Source organism: Ailuropoda melanoleuca, chromosome 14, assembly GCF_002007445.2.
Source record: "Ailuropoda melanoleuca isolate Jingjing chromosome 14, ASM200744v2, whole genome shotgun sequence".
In the NCBI taxonomy this organism is placed as follows: domain Eukaryota; kingdom Metazoa; phylum Chordata; class Mammalia; order Carnivora; family Ursidae; genus Ailuropoda; species Ailuropoda melanoleuca.
The window spans coordinates 53,296,986-53,311,154 of NC_048231.1; the positions used below are offsets into that span (position 1 = coordinate 53,296,986).

A 14,169-nucleotide genomic window follows, 5' to 3' on the forward strand; every position below is an offset into this window, starting at 1 on the left:
GAAGAGGGAGGGGAGGAACAGACTTGAGAGAGAAAAATCTAGAGGTACTTGTGAGCTATCAGTGAGGAATGTCAAGTGGGCAGTTGGGTTTTAAACCTCAGAACAGAGGTTCAGACCAGAGATATGAGTCTATAAGCAGTTGGCTTCTGGGAAGTATTTAAAGCCCTGGGAAAGCATAGCACTAAGTGGGAGAAAATGTCAATGAGAAGAGGAGAGAGCCTGAACGGCGATTTCCAAGAGATTCCCACAGGTAGAGGTTGGATAAGAGGTAGCCTGTAAAAGAGAATGAGAAGGTGTAGCCTGAGAGATAGGAGAAAAGCAGGACGGTGTGGTGTGTTCTGAACCCCAAGGGAGGGAAACATGCTGACAGGGAGAGTCTCATCACCTGGGCTGGGGCTGCTAAGAGGTGAAATGAGATGAGGACAGAAGAGAGTGGGTAGTCCGTGGCACTGTCCACCTCAGTGGGAGTCAGACTGCGGTCCTTGCAGGGAGAGGGGAAAGGAGGAAGTAGAAAACTGTGAGGGTTAACACAATTTTTTGAGAAGCTATGAGTGGAAAGCAAGAGAAATATGGTTGTAGCTGATGGAGGGTGTGAGATTGAGGGAAGGCTACTTTGTTTTGCTGAGACGGAAGCCACTAGAGCATGACTATATTTTGGTAGAATTTTAATCTGAAGGATATGTATTAGATTGGCCCTGAGTAAGTGTAGCGAGGTTCAAGGAAAACAGAAGTGAATTTCTGCCGCATGAAACAATCCAGAGCGGCTGAGCTATGCTCCGGGAGTTCATCCAGGGGCCCAGGTTGGAAGGGGCAGCCCCGGCATCCTCCTGAATTTGGGGCCTCCATGACTGAGTCTATGGTGATAATGTTGATCATTTTTCCCTAGCCAGTGAGAAAAGGGAGCCTAGGGCAAGTGCCCTTGCCTTTATGAAGATGTCCTCAACACTGGAGACATAGTCTCTCTTTTCTCATTGGTCCAGACTTCATCACCTGGCCTCAACTCATGGTGGTCGCAAGCTGGATGGAGGAATACTAGCTAAAACAAAGTTTAATTACTGAAAGGGAGATGGAAAAAAAATGGATTCTGAGAAGAGTCCATTTCTTCCACTCCTTGGGGTGAGGAGGGTTACAACATATCTTATTTCTGTTTCTAAACCATGGGCAGTGCTTGATTTATATTTGGCACTTAGTTGAGAGTTCAGCAAACTGAACTATTAAAATTGACCCTCTCCCTTCTAAAAGGTCGAATTTGATCACAGGCTCTGGATTACACCGTACCACCACCTTTCCTCCTCTCTGTCTTTTCTGTGGACTTCACACTTTCTAGTAAAAGCATACAAAGAAGAATATATTTACTTTCAAGATTTGCCTACAAATCTAAAATGTAAGAGAAAAAAAATGTGTTCATTTTATTTGGATCACTATCTTGTTCAGTGTTTGGTCTTGATATTTACATATGCTTTGGGCAACTGAGCACATGGCAAGTTGATACATCTTTTGTTCAACAGAAAGAATAGCTGGTGATTATAAAAAGGAAACTTAGATACAAAACATGGATGTAGCATTTAGTTTATAACATGGATTGGTATTTGTATGTTCCCTTTTCAATTTATTAAACATACTCCAGTACGTGTTGTGAAGATAGGAAGTAAATGGTGATTTTACTATGGAGTAGTATTTTGATAATTCTGTATTATACTAACGGGTATATCATTTGCTTAGAGTATTACACTAACCCTTTGTTCCTGATATTTTTACCATAAAATTAGAATTAGGAAAGGAAATCATGTGACAGTCTGGGATATTTGTTTTTGAGATATTTACCATAGCTAAGATAAGAAATTACTTAAAATGACATGGTAGCTGCTGGCACAGCTCCTCTCTTGCTGTTTCAAGCAAAAAAAACCCTGCCTTAAGCATAGTGGCATGCCCAGTAGAGGAACCCCAGAAAATAAGTTCTTTGGATATGGTCAGGTCAATTCCCTCATTTGGCAGATGGGAAAACTAAGGCACAAAGTACTTATGTGTCTTGACTAGCAAACCATTACAAGATGGTGGTTCTATTTTAGAAGGTGTTTTTAGGTGTAAGAGAAGGTTATTAGGGGCGCCTGGGTGGCTTGGTCGTTAAGCGTCTGCCTTCAGCTCATGGTGTGATCCCAGAGTCCTGGGATTGAGCCCGCATTAGGCTCCTCCGCTGGGAGCCTGCTTCTTCCTCTCCCACTCCCCCTGCTTGTGTTCCCTCTCTCACTGGCTGTCTCTCTCTCTGTCAATTGAATAAATAAAGTCTTTAAAAAAAAAAAAGAAGAAGAAGATTATTAGATATTAAGAAACATCATGTGAGTCCCTTATGAGCCGAGACAAACTCCTTTTTCAACTGTCAGGGGAAACAGGAGGAAGCCAGGAAGAAGCTGTGAATTTTCGCTGGTGAAGGAGGGAGAGATGGGTCTCCCAGCCTCCCTCCAGCCGCACCCAGGGCTTGTCCAGTGTGGGACCCGTTCCACGTCGCCAACGAAGCCTCTAGTGTCGTGGTCACTGTTCACTCAAAAGCGGCCAACAGGGTTCTGAGAAAGCACAGGAAGGGCACTTGCTCGGTGAAGAATGGATAGATTCAGGGGATCCAGAGGCAGAGCTGGGGCCCTGGGTAGAGATAGGAAGGGAGAGGGAAGGAGAAAGAATATCCGCTTCCATTATTAGATCATCCTTCCTAGAGATTAAAATATAGATCCAGCGGATACAGAAGATTCATTTTTCTGAAATTAAGTGTGTCTGAGTTATGTAATTTTTAGGACGTTACTTTAATGTCATTTTATGGCCATCTGTGGCAGAAACCTAATAGGAATAAAACCTGTGATCATTACAAATAAATTTTGACTTCTAGTTAAATGTTCATTCTGAACCGTCTTTGTGGTAAATGGAAGTCATCTGTTAGGGGTGTGCAACAGCATCGTGTCTGGATTACATACATGTTTCCCTTTTTTTTACTGCGGTTCTATGCATAGAACCTTCACCGAAAGCATCCTAGTTTTTGTGCCTAGCGAAGGTAATTACACCAAGTGATGGGACCTTGCCATTTTCTGTTTGCAGAACAATCAACCATGACGACCGAATCTGGCTCAGACTCGGAATCCAAGCCGGAGCAGGAGGCCGAGCCCCAGGAGGCCGCGGCGGCGCAGGGGCCGGGGTCCGAACCCAGCAGCGAGGAACAGCACCAGGCCCTAGAGCAATTCGAGGGCGCGGCGCACAGCACCCCTGTGAGGAAGGAGGTGAGCCCCGGGACACAGGCCGCCACTGGCTGCCCCGCACTTGCTAGCATCACCCAGAAAACCAAGTCAGGAATGTGTACTGACCTTTTTCCAGGGTCTGGGCCGACCTTGGTCTCTTAGCACTAGAGGGAACTATGAGGGGTCATCTGTTTCCCCCTTTCTGATCCCAGGCAGATGGAAATTGATGCTATTTTAAGACTTTCAGTGAATGACATTCCACAACCTTGCTTGGTAACTCCTTCATTTGATAAAGCACTTAAACCCACACTGAAATCTGGACTGCAAGTTATTGGTTTTATCTGGGTTTACAGGGAGGCTAGACACCACACCAGCTTTAATTAGGCTCCTAATTTTTATTCAGGCTTAGCGGTTAGAGCTATTTTGATTCTTCCCAGGGGTCACTCTGATGCTAATGTTGCCAGCTACATTTAGTGAACGTTCACGTGGGTGTCTTTACCTCCTTTATGTGCGTGTATGTTCAACTCTATTATCTAGACATACGTAAGTTGTCCTATGTAATGCGACTATTTCTTTTAAAAGTTTTCATACAAAATATAAAGGATGGTTTATACTTGGGCTTTGAATGAATCCATGTTTAAATTATTTTGGCTTGAAACTTAAAACCTGAAATCAACCTGTGTTAGGGTACCAGCTCATGCTATGGTAAGCAAATCTGGGTGTCCCTGCAAACGACTGACCTTTTTCTAGGTTGGAAGTGTGTGTGTCAAGCTAGAAATTGTACAAAATGTTGAGAGAAGAGACACGAAATCAGCATGTTAGTGAAATTCTTTGGAAGGCACAACACGTTATTATAACATTAAACTATGTTTACAACCTGATTATTTCTTTTCCCATAGTATTTATGTTCTGCTTTTAAGCAGTATTAAAAATAACATTTATTTCCATGTTCTGTAAATAGATGCTGTGTCTGATCTAAAATGTTTCATGATGAGGAGCTGCAGGTTATCCTTCCAACTTATTAAACAAAACGTAAGGAGCCGTTGTTGTTATCATGGTTTTCCTTTACCGTTTCTTTCTTTGGAGACGTGAGGATGGTGGTGTTTAGATTGTTTTTAAACCTTCAGAAATTTAAAATTACAGACTGGATTTTTTTTTTTAATCCATTCTCTCCTCTTAACTCTGAAAGGAAATAAATGTGAGAGTGGGAGGTAATTGTACAGAAGAAAGAGTTTCTGTGCCGAGACGTGATACATGTATTTTATCTTGTGGAAGTCAGATGTCTGAAACAAGATGAGAGAAATGATGCGAAAGCCCTTTGAGGGAAAGGTAACTGGCTGCGGAGTCAGGAGAACTAGTTAACCCTGCCTCTTCCCTAGTTATGTTAGGGATCTCAGAGAGCCATTCAGCCTCTGAGCCTCTGCTTCCTCATTAACAAGATGAAGAGATCAGAAAAGATGGTTTTCTCAGGTTCTTCTGCTCTCCGCCTCTTTGATTCCTGCTAGGAGCCCAGTTACATTGGAGGTGAAATGAAGTACATTTTGGTAGTCTGTGGTGATGAAAACATGGGCATGGCCGGCTTTGAATTCCAGGCTACTAGTTTTATGGAGGAGGTTTGTGGAGACCGTGCCCTTAACCCTTTTCTCTCCTGTGTATAAATGAGGGTAAGGAGACCTGGTTACCTACCTTCCAGAGCTGTCATGAGGATTCAGTGAAATAGAGGAATGCAAAAAGTGTTGACACTGATACTGATATTTTTGAATTGTGTATGTGACTACAATGGACGTTTCGTTGAGGTCCTTGTCTGCTGTTATGAAGTTGTTGAAAATATGTGCATGAGAGGCTCAGTGATGGGTTCGTGCTTGAAGTGTTTTGGAAACAACACCCCCCTTTGAACGCTGGTGGTTTCAGGGGTGTCTGGAGTTAACCTATAAGTAGCCCAGAAAGCTTAGTCTCATACAGATACTTTCATTTTATCAGAGGAAAAATGAAATTTCGTCTTCCCCAATACAGAGAAAAAGTTGATTCCAGGTGGTGAGATTTAAATAAAAACGTAGCTTCTATTGACTTTGCCTGTGATGAGATGAAAATGTGAATTACAGGACAAAAGTCTTGGGGCGCCTGGGTGGCACAGTTGGTTAAGCATCCGACTCTCGGTTTTGGCTCAGGTCATGCTCTTAGAGTCCTGAGATTGAGCGCCCCCCACCCGCAGGCTTGGGGCTTGAAATTCTCTCACTCCCTCTCCTTCTGCCCTTCCCCCACCCCACCCCGCTTGTGCTCTCTCTTCCTCTCTCTCTCTCAAATAAAAAAATCTTAAAAGTGCAAAAATCTTATGTAAGTTATAAGCACTTAGCAAATATATGATATAAAATTCCAGGGTTACTGGGGTGCCTGGGTAGCTCAGTCGGGTAAGCGGCTGACTCTAGATTTTGGCTCAGGACATGATCTCAGGGTCATGCGATCGAGCCCTGTGTCTGGTTCTGTGCTCAGCGGGGAATCTGCTTGAGATCCTCTCTCTCCCTCTGCCCCTCCCCCCATACTTGTTCATACGTGTGTGTGCGCGTGCATGCGCGTGTGCGTGCGCTCTCTCCCTCTCTCTCTCAGTAAAATAAAGAAATTTTTAAAAAAATTCCAAGGTTACCAAACTTCTTCAGCTAGTTTAAGGCCAAAATTAATGTCTGAACTTTTTTGCAGCACTATTAATGCTTTGATATGAAAGACTAATAGTCCAAAAAAAAAAAAATTTGGACCAAGTTGGGAGAGCAGATTTTCTTTTATTTACTTCTTTTAGCTACCTCTAGTCTTCTCAACTGTTTTGGCCTTTGAAGTTGTTTTTTCGGTTTTTTCATGGTCCCTTCACTCAGCAAATTGGTCTTTTTATTCTGAAGAACTTCTCACAATTTTGCCCTGATTTCCTGTGTAAAGTAGTGGAGGAAAGGACTGTATTTATAACCTGGAGGGAATTAGATAGAAAATGACTTTATAAAAGCAGAAATCCATACCTAAAATCCAAAATAAATAAGCCACAAGATAACTTTGTGATTATAGTGTCATAAAATTGTAGCCATTAATAAGAAAGAAAAGTTGAAGTGATAAACCTCAATAAACCTTTATAGTCAAGGTCATGTGCTTTTAGCTACTAGGATAATAGTATGGTTGTGAGAGAAGAAATTTCATGCTCAGCCAAGGGGCCTAACCTGAATTTTGCAACATGTCTGTCTTTGGTCTGTCAGTGTGCATTTGCAGACTGGTGGAAATGATAGTCTGGCCCATGAATTGAATTTGCACATTAATACCATTGGTGGTCATTTAATAGAAGAGGGCATTGTATGGTGAGAGATGCTAGCTACACTTGTGGTGAGCACGGCATAATGTATAGAGTTGTTTGATCACTGTTTTGTACAGGTGAAACTGTGATATCGTTTCAACTGTACTTCAATGAAACATATGTATGTAAACACACATATATAAAGAAGGGGGATGTAAAGAGAATAGTTGCACATAGAGATTTCCAAGGGTATTTATTGATGGAAGGGAGAATTTAACCGTCCCTTAGGACATCCTCTGCAGTTCTGAGTCTAGCCTGGACTACATTGTTGTGCTCTGAAAGCAGATTAAAGCTTTCGGACAGATTTGATCTGCTCTTACACTGGCTCATTACAGTGAGGGAGGGAACAAACTAAAGGGGATTACTTTGTGATGAAATTCAGTGCTGCTGGCTTCGTGGAATTGATTTAGAGCTGAATCAAATATTTTAACAGATGTAAAATTACTGAGAAGATTAATACTTGAAGCTCTCTAGGCCTTAAAGTTTATAAGGTACCTTATATGTATATAAGGCATTGTGAGTCATAGAAGGATCCAGTGAATGAAGGAAACAGAGTACAGTAAATAAAATCTAAATGATTTATTTTTAAAGACCTGTACTGTCTAATGCCTTTTTAAAAAGTCAGGAGTCCATTTGTATCCTCCTTTGCTTAGTGAAGTCTTGATGGTGTTTGCTAACTCCGTGCTTCTAAATTAAATCCTCAAGTCAAACTGAAATGAAGCTAGTTGGTACATTTAAATGGCAAAAGTTATTTAGGCGAAACCATTAGCATTATAAATATCCATGTAGGCATACATATCCATTCACAGTATCCTGATCCTGACATCTCTCCTGCTCTGGGAAATAGGAAAGCTTATGTCTAAAGGGTTCTGCTCTTGCCTGAGCAATAATGCAATATTTATTTCCTGCCTTGCAGTGAGAACTGTTCATTGTTTGCTCTTCACAGGTCACTGACAAGGAACGGGAGTTCGCTGCTGGGGCTGCAAAACAGCTCGAATATCAGCAATTGGAAGACGATAAACTTTCTCAGAAATCATCTAGCAGTAAACTATCTCGATCTCCATTAAAGATTGTCAAAAAGCCTAAAAGCATGCAGTGCAAAGTGATACTTCTGGATGGATCAGAATATACCTGTGATGTGGAGGTGAGTGCATGTTTTAAAACTTTTTAGCCCAGATAATGAGAACTGGAGAATGTTGGTATGAAACATACAAGACACGTTCTTGTTTTCAGAACTCTGGAAGGTTATTCAGACCGAGTTTCTAGATGCAAAATTCTTTTCAAAGTCTCCAACAGGAGATCAGATTACTAAAAGTACTTATAATGTCTCCAAAATGTTACAATCAAAAGAAAAATGTGATCTTAATTAAAAAAAAAAATCTCCAACACTTTCCATGGTGGGGAAAAAATGGGGGCCTTAAAAATCAAGTTTTTCTTTAATATCTTATGAGCCATCATTTAAATGAATTTCCTTTTTCTCCTTGAGTACTTTTTCTATTCGAATAATTTTACTTTTTCTATTTTAAATTATTAATATCTTTTGTATTGGAATGATTGAAACTTTTAATCGGTATGAACTTGTAAATTTATGTACATAGCATTGGTAGGATCATTTGAACTGTGAATGTCCTCCTCGTAGAGTAATTTTTTAAATGTACATCGCGGTGGGCATTGCAGCCTGAGTGTAAAAGGGCCTACTCTCCTTGGTTCTTTTTGTGAAGAAAACTAAAGTCCCTCTCAGAGAAGGAGCAGTTGAGTGACTTTTGTCAGAGACATTTAGCAAGGCCAAGTTAACAGATGAGAACAACACTGTCCATAGTAGTGGAGATGGGGGGATTCTCCACGTGTCAGGGAGAACACACACACAGGGCATGAACTGAAAGGAGTGGGTCCGGGTGTGCACTAGCCACAGCGCCGTCTCCCCACAGCGGGGAGGGGGCTGCTTGCTCTTTCAGCAAGGCCATTCAGTTTCAGATTGAACGTTTTCATCCCAAGAGCTTATTCCTCCCACCTCAGCCACCTGCCCTTGGTCAGGCGGGGACATCACACCGCCCTCCCCACCCACCCCTCCCATCACAGGTCTACACAGTTCGCCTCTTCTGCTCTGTGTGCTGCTAGGCTCTCCTGGGCCCCACAAGCAGTGTCTGTGTTGTCACGCATTTCTAGTTGTCCGAAGACCCCGCCAGCTCCAAGCCCACCTGATTTCCTGGGTTCCTCATTCACTCCTCTCTGCTTTCTCTGTCTACAGCCCCACATCATTCCTCTTCTGTGTTGCATGATGCAGTCCTGCATCCAGTCCTTTTCTTGGGTCATAAGATTCAAATCCATTTCATGTTGATAATGTCATTTATCTTGGGGATGGAGTTGGTGTACTAATTTTAGATTTGCAGGAACATAGAGGAAAAAAGGAGTTTTTGAAAAATTCTTAGATCAAAAATTACTGCATCATATATTAATTGATAGAATTTCTGTGACCCTGTCACCTGACACCTACGATGGGCTGCTGCAGGGAGTGCAAGGCACGTTCCGAGGGTCCTACCTATGGTGTGCCATGCACAGATCCCTCTTTTACATTTTTCTGGCTTTGATTTTGGCTAATTTCTGAGCTCAGAGTGTCCAGTTACTGATTTAGAGATTTATTCTGGAAATTGGGAGAGCTGATAATGTACTCCTACCTGGGTTTTACTCTGAAGCTTAAAGACTTTTGTAACCATGAGAGAGATTGTATTTTTCCAGGGTGGATCCACTTTCAGGAAAAATTGATCTAAGTGAAGCTTTTTTCTTAATTCTGAGGAGAGTCTTTTTGTTGTTTGTATTATTAATGGAATAAACAGGGTTACCTGGCAGTCGTTGTCTAGTCATGGCTACCAGAGCTTTCTAAAGAAGAATTTAGAAGAAAGTTTATAGTGTTTTGTGTGTAGGGGGGATAAATGCCTCAGGGCTAACTGAGGTACATGTAAGTGTTGATCATGTTGTTAAACTTAATTTATATCCCATGCTTCAAATGTGTTATAGATATAATCTGTGTTTTTGAGTTCAGAATTTTTTTGTTGTAATTAAATTTGGATATTATTCAATGTTACTTTTAATGTCATTGTGAACATTTTGAGTGACATGGCAATTTTGGTCAGTTATTTTCTTTTATGATAATGTTTTTATAAAGTTGACAGATTCTTTTTTTTTTTAAGATTTTATTTATTAGAGAGAGAGAGAGCAAGCACACAAACAGGAGCAGGGGGCAGAGGGAGAAGGAGAAACAGTCTCCCCACTGAGCAGGGAGCCCAATGTGGGGCTTGATCCCATGACCCTGGGATCATGAACTGAGCTGAAGGCAGATGTTTAACTGCCTGAGCCACCCAGGTGCCCCCAAAATTGATAGATTCTTAAGGATTAACAGTAATTCTCTTTTTCTGAGACATAAAGTCCTTGGCCAGCAGAATATTTTCAGTTTTACAACAGACATTGGTAGTTGAAGAAAATGTGGTCACTACTGATTGACACACTTGTGGAGAAAATAGAAAAATTTGGGCATAGTAAAGTGAAATGGATTTATTTGTAGCTGACTGGTTGAATAAGAAAAATGGATTGTGAATCAGAGACGTGGTTCTGAAGGCAGCAACAAGATACAGCCGAAAACACATATTCAGAGTGGCTGCTGATTTTAGATACGAACTGTGGAACATAAAACCTTGACTGGTGGGGTGCATGGGGTATAGTAGGTAAACGGTGGTTGAAAAACATTGCCCTAGGGAAGGTGTCCTTTGGTTTTGCTCTCCTCTACACAGAGTTTTTATCAACGTCTTGGATGAAGGCACACACACAACAAATAGCTGAACAATATTTTTAAGTAATATAGACATTTAAATGTGACTAACAGCCCATGTGCCAGAATCCAGGTTTCTCATGAAGTGGACAGTGTGTGACACGGAAGCAAAGTAGCAAGATAGTGTTTAGCAGAAATGGAGCCCAGACTTCACTCTGTAAGGATCAGATGCAAAATAGAAATGTGTTGGGGGAAGGGGTGGTCAGACTTAATAACAGTTTGGGTGAAACTAATCCTTGGGTTTAAGTCAATTACAAACTCAGCCTTAACCAGCCGTGTGGTGTAGCTGTCAGAAACTTCCATGCGGTCACAGTGGCTTCTGTGGAAGTGTAGCGTGTGGTTTCCCGAATGTGGCCAGCGCCCAACCCCCTCCCCAGCCCCCCCAACCCCCCCCTCCAGGTCCTGGGCCAGAGAGATCTGTCTGCCGTGTCTTGTTCATTAGTGCCTACAGGATAGCACTCTTCAGAGCCCCCAGACCCAGGTGTGAAAACAGATTTATCTACTTGTATAACCCATGCGATTTCAAGGAACTTTAGCTTTCTGAACCTCGGTTTCCTGACCAGAAAAATGGGGGGTGAAAATGCTTGCCTCAAAAAGCCGTTATTGAGAAGATTAAAGCAGATGCTTAATTCGAACACTTTCTGCAACATAGCATATTCTTAATAAACAGTAGCTATTTGATAATGGGAATAATAGTGAACTCTGACTTGAGCTTTTTCAGCAGAGAGTTATAGGATGGTGAGTGATCTGGAAACCTCTTATGAAGAATGATTAGAGAAATAGAATGTGTTGAATAAAGAAAACATTTCCACATGTCCCCTTCTACATTTGGAGGGGACAGAATTGCTTCTTCCAGTAACTTGGAAAAGTTGGCATTGGTGACTGTCATAACATACATAGTTTGAGGTAGAGAAAGTAAAACTAAGGTAGAAGTTATGGGAGGTCCGATTTTTAAGCAAACAGAAAGCAAAGGTTTTAAATTATTGCTGTCAACCTTGTCATATGTGTTCTGTAGGAGGATTCCAGCAGGAACTGTAGGTACATTTATGGAAACCATCAGATGCAGTCTCAGACCAGACAACTTCCAATGCCCCTTCCTACTCTAAGATTCATGGAGAGAAGAGACACACAAAGTCTGAATTGAAAAAGCAGAATTGCCTCCCTAATTCAGTTCCCAACACATACAGTTGTAAGTGAATTAAGAAGAGAATGCGGGAGACAGTAAGAGGTGTAACTTTTTTTTTTGCATTTAATAAGGCATCAAAAAAGGCATTTTAATGAAATCTCTATGCTTAAGTGTTTTCCCCCATGACCTATTTTTTTTTGAAGATTTTATTTATTAATTTGACAGAGATAGAGATGGCTAGTGAGAGAGGGAACACAAGCAGGGGGAGTGGGAGAGGAAGAAGCAGGCTCATAGCGGAGGAGCCTGATGTGGGGCTCGATCCCATAACACTGGGATCACGCCCTGAGCCGAAGGCAGACGCTTAACCACTGTGCCACCCAGGCGTCCCTCCCCCATGACTTATTTAATGCCTTCGTGGCTTCACCATCAAAATCAACAGGTTCACCTCCGCCATGACTTCATCATGAGAATTTATAGTCATATATAAAGTACCCCTGTCAACACACACACACGCGCGCGAGCGCGTGCGCGCACACACACACACACTCCTACCTCGGACTAGCACAGCCCAGTTCTCTTTTCTTTTGAAACCACAAGGTAGCATTCCCCTTGCCCCACAGTGCTACAGTGGGACAGAGCCAGCGATCTGAAAAAGCGAGATACAGGATTAGGTTCCTCTCTGAGCACAATGACTGAACCCTTAAGTCTTCAATTCCTGCCTCCTCATGTTTAGATGGAAGCCTTTTCCAATCATCCTGGCTTTTTCATACTTCCCTCCAGCAGTAGGCTTAGATCATTGTAGCATTCAGTGTTTTTCCATTTGACTATTTCCTTAATTATTTTTTCACACTCTTAAATCTTGATCATCTAAACTGTAAGAGAATTTCATTATGAGTAAGATAGAAGAAAAGATCTTCTTATAATAGAAGACCATCTTTTATGCATCTTGATTATGTATGTTTGGCAAATGTTCACACGCTACCGTATTTTCATGCATGCCAGTAGAATTACTAATACTGCCATTCCCTTCTTTTTTCTATTGGACCATTAGAGGACACCAGCGACTTCCTGTAGCCCGTTTCCTATCATGGTTGCTGTTTATTTCTCGTACATAAATTTTAAAAGAGAAAATAAAGAAAAATATCCCGGTTGCACGCAATGAAGGAAGTCGTGCTCACCACATCTTAGTCACATTGCTTCTGTGTTCTGCGGACTCACTTCAGTCTGACTGATTAGCACACAATGTATTTCCTAATGACCATCCAATTAGAAATGTTTTCTCTTGTTTGAGCACCATTCTAATCTAGTCTGATTTGGTTTTAGGAAAATAAGTCAGACATGATCTGAAATTTGAGTCCATATTTCATAATACAAGTTTGTTGCTGCTTATGGAAAATGTCTAAGACATTTTATGGCATAGTTTGCTTTGTTCTCCCCAAGAAACCCGGTTGGGGGAGTGCGTCACTGGAAAAGCTATAGAGGGTTTACCTTGCAGGTGGGGCTTACGAGGAACTTGCTGTGTTTCTCTATGCATGTGAAACCTCACCTCACTCCATGTAGCCCCTAAATATTGCTGATCCAACGGTGAGGGAGACTTAGTTCTTATGGGCCCAGTTAAATCCACACAGGACTAGTACCTCCAGGGAAAATGCCAGTGAACCGGCCACACTGGAGAGGGATTTCTATCCAGATTGGGGCAAATCAAATGGACCTACTTGGATGCAACACCGAAACTATAAAACCTGCCCCTCCCCCAGAGCTGACCGTATCCAGAGGCCCACTGGTTGAATGGGCTCCATGACGGAGTATCATTCAGGTCACTCCAGGATGGTTCAGAATCCCAAGCAAGCACAGAATGGGGGAGTTAGCACCAACAAACAAGCATTTCTTGATGCTATCTAGTGATGCTTCTAAGGAACCAGAGAGGGTAGGAAAATGTGTGGCACCCTGTCCTAAATGTGCTCTTTTTGTCAGGAAGGGACTGTTTAAAAACTTGCCAAATGCTCTGTCTTGCCCATGATTCAGTGAACTGTCCAATTCACTTTTCTGTTTCATATTTCCACTTACTGGGATTTGGTTGGAAAAACAAATTCAGAGTCTGAATTTTCCAATTTGTGTAGGTTATGTGATGAAAATACCCTATGGTTGGTTTGGAAGTCCTTGACTGGACAGCAGGTAGAATTGCCATAATCAACCAAGTTGATTAGAGTGTCTGTTACTTTTCACGGATTGTAAGAAATGATAATTGGGAAAAGTAGAAAATAAGGACTTTTTACAAACCAGTACAAGTATCGGCCATTCAACGCTGCATTAAATCACAGAGTTTTTGAGTCTGTGTAATTGTGTGAATTCCGCTTTAACCTCTCAGTGGGTCTCTGCTCAACTGAACAACTTACCACGTCATACCATCTGTCATGAGCGGTAACTGAAGGCCTTTAGTCCAGCGGCAGCAGCTCTCCTGCTTGAAGACCGATGCCCCTGGGGGCTCCTGAGGATGGAAGGACTTTAATTAACTTGCTTTGCTTGTGAGATGACTCTTGGGTGCAGCTATCGGAGCGCTTACATACAAGGGCCGTTAATACACACCTTCTCATTTACCCCGCAGAACTGGTAGAAATGTTTCCACGGTGTTCAGATTTGCCCTCATTAAGGCTGGGTAAGAAAAACAAAC

The 14,169-nt window shown here is 42.0% G+C and overlaps 1 protein-coding gene across 11 annotated transcripts in view; it reads left to right on the top strand.

Moving 5' to 3' along the window:
• Nucleotides 1-14,169, top strand: part of EPB41L3 (erythrocyte membrane protein band 4.1 like 3) — a 168,806-nt gene that overhangs the window by 82,088 nt on the left and 72,549 nt on the right. For all 11 annotated transcript variants that reach the window (XM_019805526.2, XM_019805528.2, XM_019805532.2 and 8 more), the window contains 2 exons: nt 3,085-3,263; nt 7,496-7,693. In XM_019805526.2, the coding sequence (XP_019661085.1) occupies nt 3,085-3,263; nt 7,496-7,693 (377 nt within the window). Of the gene's footprint in view, nt 1-3,084; nt 3,264-7,495; nt 7,694-14,169 lie in introns of those variants that run through there.